Source organism: Schistocerca nitens, chromosome 4, assembly GCF_023898315.1.
Source record: "Schistocerca nitens isolate TAMUIC-IGC-003100 chromosome 4, iqSchNite1.1, whole genome shotgun sequence".
Taxonomy (NCBI): Eukaryota; Metazoa; Arthropoda; class Insecta; order Orthoptera; family Acrididae; genus Schistocerca; species Schistocerca nitens.
Window position 1 is genome coordinate 222,547,980 of NC_064617.1, and position 21,667 is coordinate 222,569,646.

The following is a 21,667-nucleotide window of genomic DNA, read 5'->3' on the forward strand; positions in this document are numbered from 1 at the left end:
CAACAGTATTCTGTCCTGTTTTGTGTACTGTGTAGATTCTAGCAAACATGCACCAAGCATTTTCTTATCAGTCCAGAAGACGAGTGAGTATGGAAATAAAATGGAGTAACTTTTTTCTTAAATTAACATTAAATAATTGGACTGTTACAAAACTGATTTGTTGTTTGTGGGACTGCTTGTTACATGCAGTGCAATGCTTCTTCCATTTCTCTGCTTACACTCAGGAAGTGACCATTAAAATGTTTGCTACCTGCATACAGCCATGTACTATTTGGTCATTTTATTCAATAAAAAAGTTATACTTGTCCTGGTGCCATTTTGACTTGCATTAGTCTGGTATGAATACAGTTACAATGACCTTCAGTTAAAGGTGCAATGTTTGTTGTCTAAGCTTTAAAATTGTCTTCCAGGGATCCTGTAACACTTCCAAATGTAAAGATTGTTGAGCTCCATATTGATATACCTTTACCTGTTAAAACTTCCTGGTGGATTAAATTGTGTGGTGACTGGAACTCAAACCAAGAACCATGCAATTCACAGGCAGTGCTCAAAGTGCTCTCACCACTAAGCACTGCAGCCGTGACTCATGACATGACATCACAGCTTCATTTCTAACTCTCCTGTGTTCCAAACATCACAGAAAGTCTGCTGTGTAGCTTGCTGGATGAGCACTTCTGGAATAAAGGATATTGTCGGAGCATAGGAAGTAGAACTTTTGGAACCATAAAACTTTTGTCCAACTCATTTTATTGTCACATGACTATTAACATGTTTCTTTTCAATGCCTGCCATGTGGAACTCTCTGTGTATATGAAAATCCATATGAAAACCTAAGAATCTACTATTGCAGGGCTCAGTGATATCACATGTGATTTAGTCTCTCTGATAAAACACCTTGATAAAAAGGTCATGTAGTGGTTTTTGCACTGCGGGGGTAAAGCATTCTGTCAAACATGTAAATTCACAACTTCAGAATTTACTCTCTAGGTTGGGATGAATACACATAAGTATGATTTGTATATCATCCCTCACATGGCTCCACCATAGATGGAGCCATCTGATTGATGATGTACACAGCTGGATATTTCTGAAAAGAGATTATTGTATCACTAAGTTTTAGAAGCATTCAGTGCAACTGCGGTACTGCCTGTTCAATCCATGTGATTTTTAACATTTTTCACTAAGCCTGTTACAGAGCAAATGTTTCTGAAAGACATGACTGATGAATATCTGTAAACATAGTAGCAGCAGGTAACAAAAAGAGAGCAGGTGCATGGGTTGTTAAATATGAAAGATTAGCTTCTCATAGCAGAACATTACAATGAAACATCTGAAGGTATATTTACAGAGGTGCTATGTGTAATGGAACACAACTTTAAAATCACAAAAATCAAGTGATGCACATAGATGGAAACAGACAGGGACAGTATAAGGGAAGGGTAGTCACTATATACATAGAAAATGTATCTGCATCCACAAGCCTAAATGAATACTGCATTGAACAGACCTTTGACTGCCACACTTCAATAAGAGACTTGGAAACATACAGAGTTCTGGTTATGACAGTGTACAGTCCCCCAACAGGAAATGTAAATTTTATAAAACAGTTAGAGAATACTGATAAGACTCAGTAAGAATAATTAACTAGTGATTGTGTTTGTAAATTGTAGTATTGACTTCATCTTCTACTGTACTTGAGGGCAGTTCGAGTTAATGTTGCCCAGATTTACTTTGTTCTTTACAGTAGCATTCTCATTGAGAACAGAAAGACAGACTGCATCAATGATTGCTCAGTTTTGAATCCAACTGTTTTTCATCAAATAGACATATTGTTGTTGCACCCTTCAGCCTGAAGTCTGGTTGGAGCAACTCACTGTGTTAGTCTATCTCTTCATCTCTGCATACCTCCTGAAGCTTACATCATTTGAAACTCTTTGCTGTGTTGAGTTATCTTCTCCTCCTACCGTTTTGATTGTACACCCCCCACTTACACAGATTTTCCTCCATTATTAAAGTAACTATTTGTTGATGCCTCAGCATGTGTCCGATTAAGCTAGGATTTACTTAGGTCAGTTCAGTATCTCTTTGTTAGTTATCTGATCTATCCACCAAATCCTCGGCATCCTTATGCAGTACTATGTTTTAAAAATTTTTATTCCCTTCTAGTATGTACTATTTATTATCTGTGTTTCACATCCATATAAGACAACACATGAGACAAATACTTCCAGAAATACTTGCTAACACCTAAATAGAAGTTACCTCTGAAGCAAACTGTTCAAATAGGTCAAATAGAAGCAGTAAATCACCTCCAAAAATCCGGTTTAGCTAAGAGGAGAAAAGTAAAATTTCACAGAATTGTAAATGCTGACTGAGCTACACATTTCAGGGAGAATTTACAAGATGAAAAATGGAAAGATATTTATCAAGGGTACATGGTAGGTGAGAAATTTAATCATTTCCTAATAATATTTTTACAACACTATGAATATAAATAGTCTTTACAATGGGTCAGAGGCAATTACAGTGTTATCCAAGAGAAGGGATGGCTAATCTCTGAGATTAAAGTATTTTGTGCTAGAAACAGAGTTTTATTTATTGCAAAGGACTTGCTCTGATCAAGACCTTAAGGTGTACTACCAGCAATACTGCAAAGTTATTTACCATGTAATCACAAAAACAAAAATTATGCACACAAAAAATCGAAAAATAAAGCAAAGGTAGAAAGGAGCATTATTAGGCACATGAATCAAATCAATAAGGGATAAAATACTAAAGTATTAGATGGCAGTAACAGTAAAACATATGATGATGAATTCACACCATTTGTCATAAAAGTTGATGTATTCTTCCTAACAGTGGACTAAAACAGCGAAAAAAAAGTACCATAAAAAGCAGATCCACTGGATGTACTGGCACTTGGATAGGCATTAAGTATAAGAACATAGGTTTCTGCAACCGGTGTCATAGTGATTAAAATTCTTCTGGGTATTATGCCGTGTCATTGCTAAAAACTAACATCAATAATAAACTAAAACTGACGTTTTGGCCAAATTGCAATGGCCTTCCTCAGGGCACAACTGGTTTTGCATAGGAATAGGTCCTTCTATTTATTACAGACTATCGATGTCTGACATCACTGTTGTAAAACTTTTAATTGGCCCTCTAATATGGTTGGGTAGTCATGACATAAGGGAAGATGGAAGGAAAGAGGCTATTTGTGGATGTCCATGTCGTGAACGATTGGTAGCTGTCCACCAATCAGTGTTTGGCTTCTGGTCGGCAAGTTTTCCTCCTGGTGTGCGCAGAAGTGGACTGACAGTTGCTCTACAGCTGCTTGTGCAGATACGTCCATGTCCAATGTAGATTCTGCCCCGCGACTGCTCGTGGCCCGTTGGACTGGGATGGCCAGAAACTAGGATGCTGGGAGTTTATAGCCATCTTCTCTGTTGATGTTGTCAGGCTGCTTAATAATTTCGATCGCCTCCCATATTTTGCGTTCTTGCATCCACAATTTTTTTGCCAGTACTCGGGCTTTCTGGAACCTGATAGGTTGTCCACAGTCACAGTAGTGTTCTGCTATCGCCAATTTATTATGTTGTTGTAATCGTACATAGTGTTCATGTTCTGCTACTCGTAAGCTGACAGGTCTCATTGTTTCTCCTATGTAGAGAGCACCGCACTCACATCGTAGTTCACAAACACCTGTAATGTTAAGATTGTTGACTACATCCTTGGTGGAACCTATCATTTCATGGATCCTGTGACTGCTTGGAAAAATTGGTTTGAAACCTCGTCGGCGGAGGATGTTGTCTAGCCATTCACTGACCCCTTTTACATACGGTAAGTGTACAAGTGGAAGCTTCTCTTGTTTGCCTTCTTCTTGTGTTCTGCTCCCTTTGGTTTTAGCTACCTTTCTTATGATGTTGTCATCATAGCCATTGGCACAAAATGTGTGTTGTAGCTCCTTTAATTCCTCTTTGATGTTATTTTCATCGCTTATCCGGTAGGCTCAGACAGTTAACGCATGCAGCACAGAATACTTTTGAGCTGGGTGGTGGTGGCTCTCCACATGCAGGTACCATTTAGTGTGCATTGGTTTCCTGTGCAGTTTGTGTCCCAGTTTACCTTCGGCAGCTCTGTATACTTCCACATCCAGAAATGGCAAGGTACCATTGTTTTCAGTCTCATGTATGAACTTTATATTTTTGTGCAGGCATTGAATACTCCACAAGCAGATACCAGTTTTGCCAAATCAACTTTTAAAGATATGACAAAAAGCATTCAGTCACTGAAGAAAGTAGGTGTTCTGGTATTAAAAAAAAAAAACATCAAAATCTTGTACTAACTGGATGAACCATTATTTAAATTATTTTGTAATCATTCAATGAGTCAAGCCGTATTTCCTGAAATATCGAAGTATGTGGTAGTAACATCAATGTATAAAAGTGGAAATAAGCAAGTGAGCTCTAATTACAGATTCATTTCCATCTTTAAGAAACGAACTTAAACCAAAATATTGAACGATCTTTCTAACGGTAAGTTAAGTATATCTTCCTTAAAAGATTCTGTACAGAGAAAGAAACATATGGAATCGGTTCTTCTAGAACTAAGCTAGAAATATTACCCTGTAGCATTACCTGTCACGTTTCCAAGAACATAAATTGATTTTTCTCACAAAGACTTAATATTATGCAATTACAAATGCATAAAAATGGCTTACAACTAACAGAAGTAGAGGTCAGTTATTGCAAACCACATGAAACTTTGTGTGTGACATTCCTGGACATGCTGATAGATAAGAAACTGAGGTGGTACTGGAATTTGAATAAGTTAATCAAAAACTCAATTCTGCAAGCTTTTTACTTACAATTTTCTCTCATTGTAATAATTTGCAGACTAGACACCTAGCATACATTTACTCAGTACCGCCCTATGCCATGTACTTCTGTCACAATGACGCTAAGATCAAGAAAGTTTTTGTTCTACATAACTGTGGTATGCATATTATTTAAAACTGATAACCAAACACCTGGTAGAAGCCTCTTGAGGGACTTCGGGAATTCCAGGCCATTTACTTCCTTTGGTATGGTATTTGTGGTTAATAGTAAAAGCTGTTATGGGATGAACTGTGATATTCACAACCACAATAATGTATGTAAAAATAATTTCCATACAAAGTGTCCCAGATAGGGTTTAGAATGAGGTTTTGCATTTTGATATAAAATTCTATAATATGTTGCTAGTAGATAAACGCATACACAAACGATGATTACACTCCTGGAAATTGAAATAAGAACATCGTGAATTCATTGTCCCAGGAAGGGGAAACTTTATTGACACATTCCTGGGGTCAGATACATCACATGATCACACTGACAGAACCACAGGCACATACACACAGGCAACAGAGCATGCACAATGTCGGCACTAGTACAGTGTATATCCACCTTTCGCAGCAATGCAGGCTGCTATTCTCCCATGGAGACGATCGTAGAGATGCTGGATGTAGTCCTGTGGAACGGCTTGCCATGCCATTTCCACCTGGCGCCTCAGTTGGACCAGCGTTCGTGCTGGACGTGCAGACCGCGTGAGACGACGCTTCATCGAGTCCCAAACATGCTCAATGTGGGACAGATCCGGAGAAATTGCTGGCCAGGGTAGTTGACTTACACCTTCTAGAGCACGTTGGGTGGCACGGGATACATGCGGACGTGCATTGTCCTGTTGGAACAGCAAGTTCCCTTGCCAGTCTAGGAATGGTAGAACGATGGGTTCGATGACGGTTTGGATGTACCGTGCACTATTCAGTGTCCCCTCGACGATCACCAGTGGTGTAGGGCCAGTGTAGGAGATCGCTCCCCACACCATGATGCCGGGTGTTGGCCCTGTGTGCCTCGGTCGTATGCAGTCCTGATTGTGGCGCTCACCTGCACGGCGCCAAACACGCATACGACCATCATTGGCACCAAGGCAGAAGCGACTCTCATCGCTGAAGACGACACGTCTCCATTCGTCCCTCCATTCACGCCTGTCGCGACACCACTGGAGGCGGGCTGCACGATGTTGGGGCGTGAGCGGAAGACAGCCTAACGGTGTGCGGGACCATAGCCCAGCTTCATGGAGACGGTTGCGAATGGTCCTCGCCGATACCCCAGGAGCAACAGTGTCCCTAATTTGCTGGGAAGTGGCGGTGCGGTCCCCTACGGCACTGCGTAGGATCCTACGGTCTTGGCGTGCATCTGTGCGTCGCTGCGGTCCGGTCCCAGGTCGACGGGCACGTGCACCTTCCGCCGACCACTGGCGACAACATCGATGTACTGTGGAGACCTCACGCCCCACGTGTTGAGCAATTCGGCGGTACGTCCACCCGGCCTCCCGCATGCCCACTATACGCCCTCGCTCAAAGTCCGTCAACTGCACATACGGTTCACGTCCACGCTGTCGCGGCATGCTACCAGTGTTAAAGACTGCGATGGAGCTCTGTATGCCATGGCAAACTGGCTGATACTGACGGCGGTGGTGCACAAATGCTGCGCAGCTAGCGCCATTCGACGGCCAACATCGTGGGTCCTGGTGTGTCCGCTGTGCCATGCGTGTGATCATTGCTTGTACAGCCCTCTCGCAGTGTCCGGAGCAAGTATGGTAGGTCTGACACACCGGTGTCAATGTGTTCTTTTTTCCATTTCCAGGAGTGTATGTGGATATGCTTCTGGTCCTTGGTGTATCTGATAATCAGGCTGGTGTTGCCGCTCGTGAATATGCCGCTAGACATCCTCGTTGATGCCATCCAAATAAAAATGTGTTTTGTCATCTGGAGGTGCACCTTCGGGTCTCAGATTCTCTCCTTCACCATCGCATGACAGAGGTCGTCCACGGACTTGCATTACTCCAGCTACTGAGGAAGCTATTCTGGAGGTCATACACCAAGAACCTCAGTGAACTACACGTAGCATAGCAAGGCAGCTGCGTGTCTCACAACACATGGTTGTTAATGTGCTGCACAAGCATGCTTTCACGCAATACCTCCATCCTGCAGATCGCCATCAGCAAATGTAATTCTGTGAATGGTTCCAACAACAACAGGAAGCCAACGATGACTTCGTGAACACCATAATATGGTCGGATGAAGCAGCATTCACTCATGAGGGTGTCTTCAATATGCACAATGCCCACCATTGGTGTGAGGTTAACCCCACATCACCCGTGACTGTGGATATCAAGTTCGTATGGTATCAACATCTGGGCCGTAATATTGGGCGACAGGTGTTTGGGCCCCTACATGTTGCCTGACTGGTTGACTGCATGAAGGTATCATGCATTCCTCTCAAACTATCTGTCTGATGCGCTGGATGATGTTCCACTACATGTTTGCCAGAGGATATGATTCCAACATGATGGTACACCTCCACAGTCTGGAATTAATGTGCGATAGTATTTGGACATGGAGGTCCAGTTGGATGGCTACCGCATTCACGTGATATAAATCGCCTGGATTTCTTCCTGTGTGGACACTTGAAGGAACATGTGTATTCTACTCTGCCAAATGTGGAAGAATTGGTAGCGCATGTTCATGTTGCTCTTGTAACTGTGGATGCAGCTTTGTTGCGAAGAGTCCAGAGCTGTATGATCTGGTGGGTTGCACAATGTTTGGACATGCAGGGAGGTCACTCTGAGCATCTGTTGTTCTGAGGACAACGTATTCTGTTGTGAAGGTCATGCAGTCATTAATATGGACATTATTATTGTCACTGGTTGCTAATGTGCGACATCTGAATGCTCATATTACATGTAGTATAAATGACAAGTAGATGTTGTGTTATTGTACTGTGCTATCGTCTTTAGCATCTCAAAACAGGTATTGATTTTGTAGTTATTCTGTCCTATGACCGGCCATTTGTTTCAACTGTCTATTTCTTATCTGCCTAACCACGTATTTGTTATGTTCGGCGTTACAAAATTTTGTAAATTTAGGATATATGTGACCTAAGAAACGCTGTATGAAATGTCAGAATGAAATTAGCAAATAAAAAAATGCACCTCAACCCAAGATCGAACCCTTGACCTCATGCATGCTAACCCAAAACTCTATCCACTGCACCAACTGTACAGCGCAACAAATAAATGCTGACAGAAGTACTCACGGGACAAGTGGTTATAGCGTTGCCAGATTGCCACTCTTTAACATCCTTTTTCTGCCAGATGTACTCGCCGGACAAAATTTTGTGAGAGATATTTTTTTCTATCACTGGCATGTGAGGAGTCATGCTGCGAAGCCCGAGTGCGCAAATTTCACTTCACCCTGATTGAATGGTTGCATGTACATTGTCCATTTTGTACAATCTAAAATTCTTGGCATCAAAAGAGATTATAGAAAGACTGTACTGCAGTGTCACTGTGAGCGTGGTCAGATGTTTGAATAAGTTTATACATAAACCCCTCATGTGGGATCCACACATGACACTGATCTCTCACTTTTGTATGGTAAATATCTTTCTTGCATCTGGTTGGTTGCCGTTGAATATTATGCCATAAGATGTGGTTCAATGGGGTTATATCCCAAGCATACAGCTTTGGTTTTGTCCTTATCACTGATCAAAGCAGCAATATGGATAGTAAATGTTGCTGTATTCAGTCTTTTGTAGAAGTGTGTATAGATAAATTTAGCTCACTGTCTCTGTACTAATATTACTTTGTTATATGCACTAACATTAGATGTTATGGTACTGAAAATACATTGGACTGTAGCACACTTGCCTTTTCTTTAGGCAATTTTATTACATCTTCTGTTCAGAACAATACATTACCATTAACTGTGTTATTTTTTAAAATCTTCACTCTGTCTGACAGACACTCCACAGAAGCAGCTGCTAAAAATTTTGTTCAAAATATGTTGCATCTTCATGAATGCTGCCTCATGTTTTGCTTGTTAAAATTTAATAAAGTGTCTTGTTTGTAGAAGTTAATATGATACCATTACTAAATAAAATACTCAACATCTGCAATATAAAGCATGTAATGTTACAATATGATAATCATTAGTGTTTGAGACACATCTTTGAATGGACAACAGTGTTAACTGTATTTTCAGAAATCTGGATCGTGACATTGAAACTAATCCTAAAAGATGGAAGAAGTTAATTGAGTCAGAGTGTCCTGAGAGAGAGAAGTTTCCACAAGAGTGGAAAAATAAGACTGCCTTGCAGCGACTGAGCATGATGCGTGCATTTCGCCCAGACCGAATGACATATGCTATGATGTAAGTTTCAGTGAACTGTATGATATCAGAGATGTATCTGATATAATTGGATAGGTAAAAAAAATCTACTCACCAAGCAGTGGCAGGAGAACACACATATAAAGATTTTGATGAAATTTGCAAGCTGTTAGAGCTACTAGCTCCTTCTTCTGGTAGCGGGGTTGAAGGGAAAGAAAGAAAGAGCCCTGGCATTGAAAACTTGAAGATTTTAATACCTTTACGTGTGTGTTCTCCTGCCATCACTTGGTGAGCAGATTTTTTATCTATGCAATTAAATTATATTTTCAAAAATTGATTAATTTCATTGAGAGATGTATCTAAGTACTTCTATTTATTTATTTATTTATTCATGTGTTTCATGGTGGCCATTTTTTTACATCAGAGAACAAGTGTTTCAACATTTTACATTATAGCTGCAAATCACAGTGACAGTATTCCAGAACATCAAAATCTTAAAAATTTAAACCAATAATTGAGTAAAATACAAGAAAATATAAATATTTCCAGACTGAAGTATTGTTTGTGCTACACAGACAGCAGTAAAATTGTGGGATGGTATCATCATATAAATATGTAGTTTGTCAACAACATAGGCAAAGACAGATTGCTCCTTACTGTAAAGAAGACACATCAAGTTGCAGGCAGGTACAATTTAAAGACACTCACATATAGATTTTGGCCACTGCATTCATCTGTAAAAGAGACACACGAACACACACCATTCGCGCACACACATACACAAGCAAGTACACCTCAAGCACACATGACCACCAACTCCAGCACCTTGGGCCAGAATGCAACATCATATGGGATGCAAGCAGCAATCTGGAAGGGGTGGGGAAGGGGAAGGGATAATGGTGTATGGATGGGAAGAAAGACAAACACTGTCTTGTGGAGTGTGCAGGTACTAGACTGCCAACAGACACAGTGTCAGGAGGTTGTGAGGCAGGGAGGTGGAGAAAAAAAAAGGAGAGGAGTGGGAAAAGACAGTCGTTTGCATTGGCCAAGGGTTGCAAATAAACATAGTGGGAGATGAGACTGGGAAGGAGATGATAGGCAGAAGGGATGGAAACTGTTGGGTGAAGAGTGTGGGGCAATATGTTACCGAAGTTGAGGCCAGGATAATTACGGGAATGGAGAATGTGTTGTAGGGATAACTCTGATCTGCACAATTCAGAAAAGCTGGTGGTGGAAGCAATCATCCACATGGCTTGAGTAGTGAAGCAACCACTGAAATCAAATATTTATGTTCAGATGCATGTTGTACCACAGTGTGGTCTACATTGCTCTTGGCCACAGATTGGCAGGGGTCGTTCATCCTGGTGGGCAGCTAGTTGGTAGTCATATCAGTATCAAAAGCTGTGCAATGATTGCAGCAGAGCTTGTAAATGGCATGGCTGTTTTCATAGGTGGCCCATCCCCTGATGGGGTAGGACAAACCTGTGACAGTTAGTGCTGGGTGGGTGGATTGGGCAGGTTTTCCACCTGGGTCTTCAACATGGATATGATCCTTGTGGCAAGAGGTTGGGACTGGGAGTGGTGTAGGGATGGACTAGGATGTTGTGGATGTTGTGGTGACAGAACACCACTTTAGTAGTGCCTTCATTTCAGGGCACAATGATAAGTAATCAAAGCCCTGGCGGAGGATGTGGTTCAGTGGTTCCAGTCCTGGGTGGTACTGGGTGATGAAGGGGACACTCCTTTGTGGCTGGTTCTTGGGGGTGGTGGGAGGATTGTGGGTGTGAGGTTGAAATGGTGCAGGAGATCTGTTTGGAGACTATGTATGGGGAATAGTGCTTGTCTGTGAAGGCCTTTGTGAGACCCCCAGCATACTGAACAAGGGAGTTTTTGAAACTTCCTGATGGATTAAAATTGTGTACCAGACCGAGACTCGAACTCGGGACCTTTGCCTTTGTTTTTGCCACTGCAGATACACCACCCCCAGGTAGCCAGGATATAGGGGTGCGATGTTTTGGTGTGAAACGAATGGCAGTTGTTAAAATGCAGGTACTGTTGGTGGTTGGTGGGTTTAATGTGGACAGGGGTGCAGATGGTGCCATCAAGAAGAGGAGGTCAACATCTACGAAGGTGGCACAATGGGTTGAGGAGGCTGACATGAAGCAGATGGGGGAGAAGGTGTTGAGATTGTGAAGAAACAAAGATAGGGTGTCTTGGCCCCAAGTCCAGATAATGAAGGTATCATCACTGAACTTGAACCAGACTAGGCGTTTGGTATTTTGGGAGGCTAGGAAAGTCTCCTTTAGATGGCCCATTAAAAGGTTGGAATAGGAAGGTGCCATGTGGGTGCCCATGGCTCTGCCATGGATTTGTTTATTTATATACCTTCCCATCAAATGAGAAGTAGTTGCTGGTTAGGATAAAGTTAGTAAGGCATACGAGGAATGAAGTAGTGGGTTTGGAGTCTGGAGGATGTTGGAAAAGCCTCACATATCAAAGATACCCACCACTTCCTTCACATTAGGAAAATTTAGTGTTCAGTGCAGTAAGACCATGGGCATGAGGGATGTTGGTGTATTGGGTGGTGGCATGAACGGTGATGAGTAGGGATCCAGGAAGTAAAGGACTGGGGATGGTGGAAAGTAGGTGGAGGAAGTGGTTGGTGTCTTTGACAGGGGAAGCTTTCCCAGCATCCTTCAGACTCCAAACCCACTTCCTCATTCCTCATATACCTTACTAACTTTCTCCTGACCCACAGCTACTTCTCATTTGAAGGGAAGGGATATAAACAAATCAGCAGCACAGCCATGGGCACCTGCATGGCACCCTCCTGTGCCAACATTTTTATGGGCCATGTGTTGTAATAATAAAAAAATACACAATAATACTAACACTGCTATGTATATGAATGGAAAGAAAAATTAATGTAAAGTATATTACAATGGCATTATTAGAAATGTCATGCTTGTATGATTTTTGGCAAATTGGACTTCCTCTCTTTCATTTAAATTGTAGGTGCAGGCAGCAGGCTTCAGGTACACCAGTGCATGTCAAAAATAAGAAAATCCTCCTTACTTAGTTCCACTTCACTTCAATAAAAAATACTTAATAGTGATATCCAATCTTCTCTTATTTTGCAGCATATATCTGTTTCCACCCCGTCTGTCCTATCATCTTCTCTCTACTCTCATCTCCCAGTCTGTGTATTTGCAGCCTTCTGACAATGCATCCGCCTGCCTTTCCTCTCTCCTCTTCTTTTCTTCCCACCTCCCTGCCCCACAGCCTCCTGTCACTGCGTCCATTGGCAGTCTAGTCCCTGCACATTCCACCAGACAGTGTTTGTCTCTCTTCCCATCCGTACACTACTCTCCCTTCCCCTTCCCCCTCCCCCTTCCCCTTCCCCTTCCCCTTCCTCTTCCCTTTCCTTCCCTTCCAGATTGCTGCTTGCTTCCCTTGTGATGGTGCATTCCAGCCCAAGATGCTGGAGTTGGTGGTAGTATGTACATGAGGAGTGCTTGCTTTGTGTGTGTGTGTGTGTGTGTGTGTGTGTGTGTGTGTGTGTTTCTTTTACTGATGAAGGCTGTGGCCGATAGCTTATGTCAATGTCTTTTAATTGTGCCTGTCTGCAACTTGATGTTTCTTCTTTGCAGTAAGTAGCAATCTGTCTTTTCCTACAGTATTGATATTCCTAACTGGACTTAGTTGTATGAAATATGTAACTTGTCTTTTTTTTTAGCCTACCTTGATATAGCTAACATCTCCTGAGTTCTTTTAACAGCTTATTTGTAATAATGAATGATGAGGAACACAAATTTATTCACTTAACTAATAAAAGAGAGATTTATTGAGGCCTGTATTGCATGAACAATGTATTTCGGCTCTTGAACATGGAGGCTGGATGGATGCAGAAGACCCTGCACACATCATCAACCAAGGATGCCTCGCATAGCTTTTTCGTGACGTATAGATCCATTCCCATTGATGGGGTCAGTCCGGCCAAAATCCTGAGAGGGCCCTGGCATCACGCTCAGTTAGATGTCAGCATTCCATGCAGTGTGCCCATCCTTTGTACAAGCCCACTTACATGAGGGGCACATGTGCCTGAGCATGCACATTCAGCTGGTGTGCAGGGTGGACCATTAGCTGTTTGATGTCACAGTTGCTCATGTCCACCTGACCTGTCACCACAACCAGCTCCAACCACAACTGCAGTTGGCACACCTTCCCTCTTCTCCATTGCCAGAGGGTAGATGAGGGGACCAAGGTTTGGGAACCATTCCATCCTCTGTGCCTTTTCCTTCATTCCATTGGTACCAAAGCAGTCTACTAACATGGGCACATTCTTGTCTCCTCCTCCCCTGCAGTCCCTGGGCAGTCACTGGCCTTCTGGCAGGGGGAGGCGGGGTGTCGGCCCTGAGCTGGTGGTGATCTGCCAGTGGTGAGCTCTGCCATTCCACATGTCCTCCACCACTACCATTGACCATTTGTGGCCCTACATGCCAATATAAAGGGAGAGTATTTAATAATCCCTCCAGTGAATGGCGTCATATTGGCCCTTAAGGCATTGCAGCTCAGGAGTGAAGGACACCGTAAGAGACACAGAAAGCATGTCTCGTGGGCATAGCCACTCACAGCAACAAGCTAAGCAAGCCACCATGGCTCAGAATAGTATTCTGAATGAGCTCTTTGAAATCTTGCCCATTTGCTATTTTGAAACCAACCTGGTTGCAGAAATGGACACACTGGTTATCATTATTGAAATTCATTCTGTGTTTGTCCCACAATGAACTTGGCTTTGTTTAGGGATTGCATATTTGTATCAGGCACAGACACAAAAGCCACTGGTTTCCGAGTTTAGTGTGAGTCTGACATTAAACCTGGTACAGATCAGAGATCCTCCTGTGTGTTGTCTGGGTCCTGACCCAAAGGGTGATGGATTACAGGTTGATGGGAATGCCAGGAGTCCAACACCAGGGATATAGGATATTGTCTTGGAACTGTACCCTACGTCTGCTTTTGCCAGTTCGTGGAGTGGACGATGCAGGCTGGTGCTGCCAGTGTGGCAGATCCGAGGGCAGAGCTTGCCCCAGATAGTGCAAACAGAGCTGGTTGCACGGCTGATGAAGAATGCCTTTTTAATTGCAGTTGAAAGCATTTTGCAGTGTGACTCGTGATGCTGATGTAAATGCTATGTAGGTACTCCTTTCAAGTTGGGCATCGTGGAGTCACTTAAAACGCAGCTTCCCCCAAAATGGCACAGCAGCATTGCCACAATTCCACTTATTCTAATAAATTCAAATATTGTTTGGGAAATCAGGGAAAGTATGTCAAATTAAAGCAGTGGAAATTTTGATAAACTAAGTGTCATAATTAAATATTGGGGACATAGCCCACATACGTTATGTTAATTTCCAGGATGGCAGAAAATCTGTTTCTCTTTATGAGTATTTAAAACAAGTCATCTGTATGAATTTAAAATGTCGGCAAATGCTGGGCAAAGATGGAGCTACATATTAAGCCAGACATATGTCCCAACGTACGTGCCCAGATGGGTATGCAAACTTTAAAATTGTAGCTTCTTCTTCTTTTTCTTGTAGTAATGGGGGCTGCAAAAAATCTATCAAGGAACAATGAGGATTTTATGAGGATGTCCGAAAGAACAGATACCATCTTCATATAGTTAAGGCTAACTGGCCATTGACCGTCTTCTGTGTGGATCCACACACATTGTCGAAACTCTTATGGGACTCGGTCTGATTGTCTGCCGTGACTAACGATTGTAATGGGCAGGGACACTACTAATGTAGTGTGTGGACATTATGTTGGGAATGTGGGTTTCACAGCTGCGTGCAAGGGATAAATCCCTGCAGTCGCACTATCCTCTGTGCCCACGGTGGCTCAGATGGATAGAGCATCTGCCATGTAAGGAGAAGATCCCGGGTTCGAGTCCTGGTCGGGCAGCACATTTTCAACTGTCCCTGTTGATGTATATAAATGCCTGTCGGCAGCTTAGGGTATTGATTTAATTATCGTTACAATGAGGATTCCTTGCGAAAGTTCCACCAGGCTTTGATCTGGGAACAATATTGACTGGCATGAGGATAAAAGACATCAGTGCATGATCAGTAAGAGTGGAATTTTTTCATCTGTATCTTAAACGTACTCACAAGACATCTGCAATGCCATTAGAGGCAGAGTGAAACAGAGATGTGGTAGAATGTTTAATTCTATTCTGAAAACTGCTAGAAAGTTGTGGAAGTTAACTGTTTACCATTGTCTATAACAAGAGCTTGTGGGCTTCTTCAATAGAAAAAATAGTTTTGAAAGCCTTAGGGGTATTCGCCGTTCATGGTTTGTTGCATTTTTATTACATATGGGAAATGAAGAAAAGCATCTATCAGAATCTACCACTAGCCCCCAGTCGTACAGCTGAGTACATGCAGGCCATGATGAACAGATGCAGTGTGGTGCTGACTGCTACAACTGATTAGCCAAACATTTTTGAGTCACTTGATTAATATCCTCTTCTACATGTGCCCAATACACATGTTGTCATACGAGGTTCATCATTCTGGAAATACCCCTGAGAATGATACAATACTTGCAATATATGGTATCACAGAACCTGTGGAATCACTACTTGACACTAGCAGTCATCTTGATTAAATAACAGGGGGATGCTTTTGAGGAGATGAAGGGTGAAAGAACAACAAAGTTCCATGGAAGCTGCCAAAGGAAGGACATGTGCCTAGCTTGTTTGTGCAAACTGGCAAACCTATCTCTAGAGTGAATCCTTACGTGTGGCTGCTGCAAAATATCTGGAAGTGATGGGAAGCTCTTCCACTAACTACTCTGATTGTGAGTTGATGTGAAAACAGTCTATTGTTTATCAAATTCTTCATTCAGTTGTTTATCAAATTCTTCATTCAGATCATAGGGAATCTTGACAGCATGTTGGCATTCACATGGTAAGCTGACATATGGCAGTGAATGGAATATTGGTAATTTCATAAGGAAAGAGCCCAGCATTGGAAATCTCTGAGATAACCATTTAGGTAACTTTGACTTACAGCCAAATATGGACACCAATGGCTTATGATCAATGGGCAGATGAAATTTGTTGCAGGAAAATGAGGAACTTCTGAGTAGCAGATATAATTGCCAGTGCCTTTCCTCTATCTGTGAATAATTTTCTTGTGCCTTGGTCAGCACCTTAGAGGCAAATGCAATAGTTATTTCTGAACCAGCCAGGTACTTCTGTTACTGAACAACCCCGATGTCATGTAGTGATTGCATCCATGGCTAACAGAAGTGTTAAATGAGGCTGATATAATGTTAGGCATGGAGCAGTTTGGAAGCACTGCTTCAGCTTAAGAAATGCTTGTGGGCAATCTGCAGACCATTGGAAAGGGGTCCCTTTTCTCTAAAGATGATTCAGAGAATGGGCTTTTGTCACAGTTTTGGAGTGGGGGGAATCAGGCATCATACACAACTTTGCCTATAAAAACATGAAGATCCTTACATTATTTGGTATTGGTAAGTGAGAAATAACTGCCACATTCTCTGACATGAGAAATGACTACGACATTCTCTGACATTGTTTTAAGGCCTTCCTGGATAGCAATACAACATACATACTCAATAAAGGTTGGAAGAATGAGCATTTTGATGAGTTACACTTTCATCTGGCTTTCAATAGGACTAAAACTACTTGCTGGAGATTCTATATATGCTCCTGCTGAGCATTACGTGTCAGTACTATACCATCCAGATGATTGATGCATTGAGTAGGCAACAGTTTGTTTTAGAAATTTTTAAGATATTGCTGCTGCACTATCGACACCAAAAAGTGCTAATAAAAAGCCATAAGGAGTATTTAATACCAAAATGGCTTTAGAAGCATCGACAAAAGAAAGATGAAAATAAGCTTATAAATGATGGACCTCAGAGAAATTCTGACCTCCTACCAATTTTGAAAATAATTCGTCAGAATATGGAACAAGGTATGAGTCACAATTAACTGAGTGTTTGCTGTATTCTTGAACACACAATCAGGTATATGAACAATTACTAAATGTGATGTCCTATTATGAAAAGTACAGATTGCTACTCACCGTAAAGAAGATGCATTAAGTTGCAGATAGGCACAATGAAAAGACTGTTAAACACTAAACTTTTGGCCAAAGCCTTCTTCAGAAAAAAATGAAAAAACAACATAGATTCACTTGAGTAGGTGATCACTATCTCAGGCAACTCAGGTCAGATTGCAACTTTTAAACTGTAGAAGAGTACCAATCCACCCACACTCCTGTCCACATGAAAACCACCAACAGTACCTGCATTTTGGCACCTGCCATCTCTTCCACACCAAAAAAATTCCTCCCATACAGCTTGGCCATCCAGAGACAATGTGTCTGCATTGCGAAGAACTCCCTTGTGCTGTATGCTGAAGGCCTCAAAGAGACCTAGTCCACAGACTGATTTCCCCTGTCACATCAACACACATCCCCAGTTCTCCCATCACCCCCAAGGACCACATGCAAAGGAGTGTCCCCTTTGTTAACCAATACCATCCCGAAGTGGGGCAACTGAACCGCATCCTTCATCAGGGCTTCGATCATCTGTGATCACGCCCTGAAATGAGGGACATTCTACCCTAGATTCTTCCCAATCCTCCTAAAGTGGTGTTCTGCCGCCCACCCAACTTCCATAGCATCCTAGTCCATCCCTATGCCACTACCAGTCCTAGTCCCTTGCCACAGGGATCATATCCCTGTGGAAAACCCAGGTGCAAGACCTGCCCAATCCATGCACTCAGCTATTTCTATTCCAGTCCTGTCACAGGCTTATCTTGCCTTATCAGAGGCAAGGCCACCTGTGAAAGTAGCCATGTCATATACTATATCTGCTGCAATCATCACCCGTTTTTTATATTTCTATGAATATCAACTAGCTATCAGTCAGGATGAATGGCTACTGCAAAACTGTGGCCAAGAGCAAAGTGGACCGTGCTGTTGCACAACATCCAGCTGAACATTACATGCTTGATTTAAATGCTGCTTCACACCCTGGGCCTTCTGGATCCTTCCCTCCACTACCAGCATTTCCTAACTGTGCAGGTGACAAGTATCCTTACATTCTCCACTCCTGAAATTATCCCGGCCTCACACCCTCCACCCAACAGTTTCCACCTCCTCTGTCCTATCACCTCCTCCCAACTTACATTTCCTCACCGCCATTATGCACTGCTCTCTGACAACACTTCACCAGTCTTTCCCCATTTCCCCATCTACTCTTAATCCTTTTTTTCCATTCCCCCCCCCCCTCCCCTCTCAACCTCAGACTTCTGACACTGCATCTCACAACCCTGTCCTGCTCTAGCCATACCCTGCTATCCCTCCTCTTTCCCTGCTCCCCTCCGCATTGCTGCTTTCTTTCAAGGCAATAGTTGAAGTCTGGCCTGAGGAGCTTTAGATAGTAGTCATTTTTGCATGAGGTGTGTGCTTGAATGAATGTGTCTGTGAGTATGTGTTTTCATTTATTTTTTGAAGAAAGCTTTGGCCAAAAGCTTATTGTGTGAACCAATCTAAAGTGGCGTGGTGCTACCCTTGCATTTGAAATTAAATTTATTTACAGTAGTGCACTCAAACATTGCTGGCTTGCAGAATGAGATTTTCACTCTGCAGCGGAGTGTGCGCTGATATGAAACTTCCTGGCAGATTAAAACTGTGTGCCCGACCGAGACTCGAACTCGGGACCTTTGCCTTTCGCGGGCAAGTGCTCTACCATCTGAGCTACCGAAGCACGACTCATGCTCGGTACTCACAGCTTTACTTCTGCCAGCATCTCATCTCCTACCTTCCAAACTTTACAGAAGCTCTCCTGCGAACTTTGCAGAACTAGCACTCCTGAAAGAAAGGATACTGCGGAGACATGGCTTAGCCACAGCCTTGGGGAGGTTTCCAGAATGAGATTTGCACTCTGCAGGCCATTGAAAGTCACTTGGCTGGAAATAAAGTGCTAACTGCTTCTGGTATGCTTCACAGTCCTATTGGGCTCATTAAATGGCAGGAAAGCCGAGATTTCCAGAAGCAATTGTAGACATGCAAGATACATCAGCTTCTGTATGAGATAATGCTGCTAATCAAGCTGATATTTACAGATCTCAAAAAACTACTTGTTCATCTTGGCTGTCCTCAACAAAGTGGCCTGATAAGTGCTATTATGGCTTGGTGTAGGCGTAGTTCCAAACAAGTTTTGTTATCACAGGTTTCATTGAACACCAATTAAGTACAAATAAATCACGGAATATAATAGATCCTACTCTTCTTGAACTAAACAAACCAAAAACATATACCTAATGGCCATTAAAATACTTTGGAGATTTAGTGAATAACTGAAATTTTACTGCTGGAGAACACTGTAAGTTTTCAAGACTGGGAAGCACTCAAATAAGAACCACTCCTCGGTGCATGCACACACAGTTGGTGCACTCACAATGGGCACAACATGCCTACCAATGGAGAACAGAGACGGCACTGCATTAGAGAAATAAGATACGTCCATGTAAAAGCCAAATGTCAATGACTGGAAATAACAGTGTCTTAATCAGTGTCCTGAAAATGATCAAGTATCACAAGATCACTTTATAAGTCTACCAGTGAGCATATAGTGCACACCAGTGAACTGAGACAAGTGAGTCTGAGATATCCACAGCAATCCTTAAATCTTCTGCTGTTGTTTATCCTCATGATCTGGTGCCCCACACTTAATGACCTCACCTACTGTATGCATCGTATCAATTGAGCCATCAATATGTCCAATGGATATACGAGACCCAAGAAGGTGCTTGATTATGAGAGGCAATAAAATATGTCTATGTTGTTGTGCCTATCTGTTGTAATGTTACACCTGCACTCAACACCACAACTAAATAGTTAGTGATTACATTCACTCCTTTTGTTGTTTGTATTTCATCCATGACTTTTCAGTATCTCACCAAATACAAATGTAATAGACTTACTTTAGCAGACACAGTATGCATCACCAGCAAAAATTAGTTTCAGACATGCAAAACCAAAGAAATTGCAGATTTCATCAGGTCACTAAAAGGTAATAATGCTAGTGGCTATGATCATGAGTATCAAAATTTTGTCCATATGTGATGTAGCTATGTTTTGTTTCTGTCAGTGACTCACAGCATATTTCCTGACAATTAAATATGCTTTAGTAACATCTACCGAAACAACTGGAGATAAGCGAACCACCTTTAATTACAGATCCATTCAGCTCCATTTGAAAATGTAATGTATTATAGGTTTCATTTTACATAGCTTGTAAAATGCCTCTCAGTTCAGGCTTTCATCAAAGATTCTCCACAGAGAAAGCCCTACAGGGTCTTGGAAATTGATTCCTGACTGAGTCAAGAAGAAACATTTTCGTGTTCATGTGTTCTGTGACATTGTGAAAGTTTTTGATTGTTTAAACCATTAAATTCCAAATAGAAATGTTGTGGCATTAATGACATCCATTTTACATTAATGAAGTCTTACCCTCATAACAAAAAGCAGACTGTATCACAAGAACAAAACTAAACACACTGTAGGGAACAAAACATGACAGTCACATAAGCATTGGTATTATGTCCACCCTTTTTCTTAACCAACCTAAATAAATTATCTTCCAGTGACTTTAAAGGACAGTTCGAAGTCTATAATTGGCCAACATTTCTGCCTCATTATTAATTAAAATTCTATTTCTGTGTTTATAGTATATTTGTTATTTGTCGCACAACCTCCATGATTTTTAATAATAATTTTTGCAGTGAGAAAGTTTTTTTTCTATAGTCTACCAAAATAATAACAGTTTTTCTGGAGTATTGAGTGTACTCCTTCTGCAGTATTTATATATCCTAGAACAAATGTTTTTGAGGTAAAAGTTCAAGAAAGTTAATCTCTATTGTCTTTTACACATTACTTCCTATATGTTCTCTTCATGCAGAGCATTCATTGAAGAAAAGCTTGGTGCCAAGTATGTGGAAGGGAGAACAATAGAATTTGCTAAGTCATTTGAAGAATCTAGTCCTTCTACACCCATATTTTTTATATTGTCGCCAGGTGTTAATCCCCTGAAGGTAAGAAAACTCATACAAACATTTATATCATTGTGACAAACAAGAGAATGCAATTTCCTCTGCATTATATTATGATAAAACTAATATTAATACAATTAACTCTATTGTGTTGTACTAATTACTACTTGTACAATTAGTAGCATACATACATACAACAAGGATGTGAAATGTATTCTTTAAAATTCTTGAGATAAATGTGTTTCAAGATAGATGTCACTAGGAAATGACTATTACCATTAATTCAAGTCAATTTTTACAAAGTTATTGATCAGACCCTAAAGTTAACAGTACATTCTATGTATGTGTCACATGATAAT

The 21,667-nt window shown here is 41.6% G+C and overlaps 1 protein-coding gene across 1 annotated transcript in view; it reads left to right on the plus strand.

The window, feature by feature from the left end:
- LOC126252221 (dynein beta chain, ciliary) overlaps positions 1–21,667 on the plus strand; it is a 769,797-nt gene that overhangs the window by 653,555 nt on the left and 94,575 nt on the right. Inside the window, exons 69-70 of the mRNA XM_049953092.1 lie at positions 9,092–9,259; positions 21,218–21,350. Of these exons, the coding sequence (XP_049809049.1) occupies positions 9,092–9,259; positions 21,218–21,350 (301 nt within the window). The remainder of the gene's footprint in view (positions 1–9,091; positions 9,260–21,217; positions 21,351–21,667) is intronic.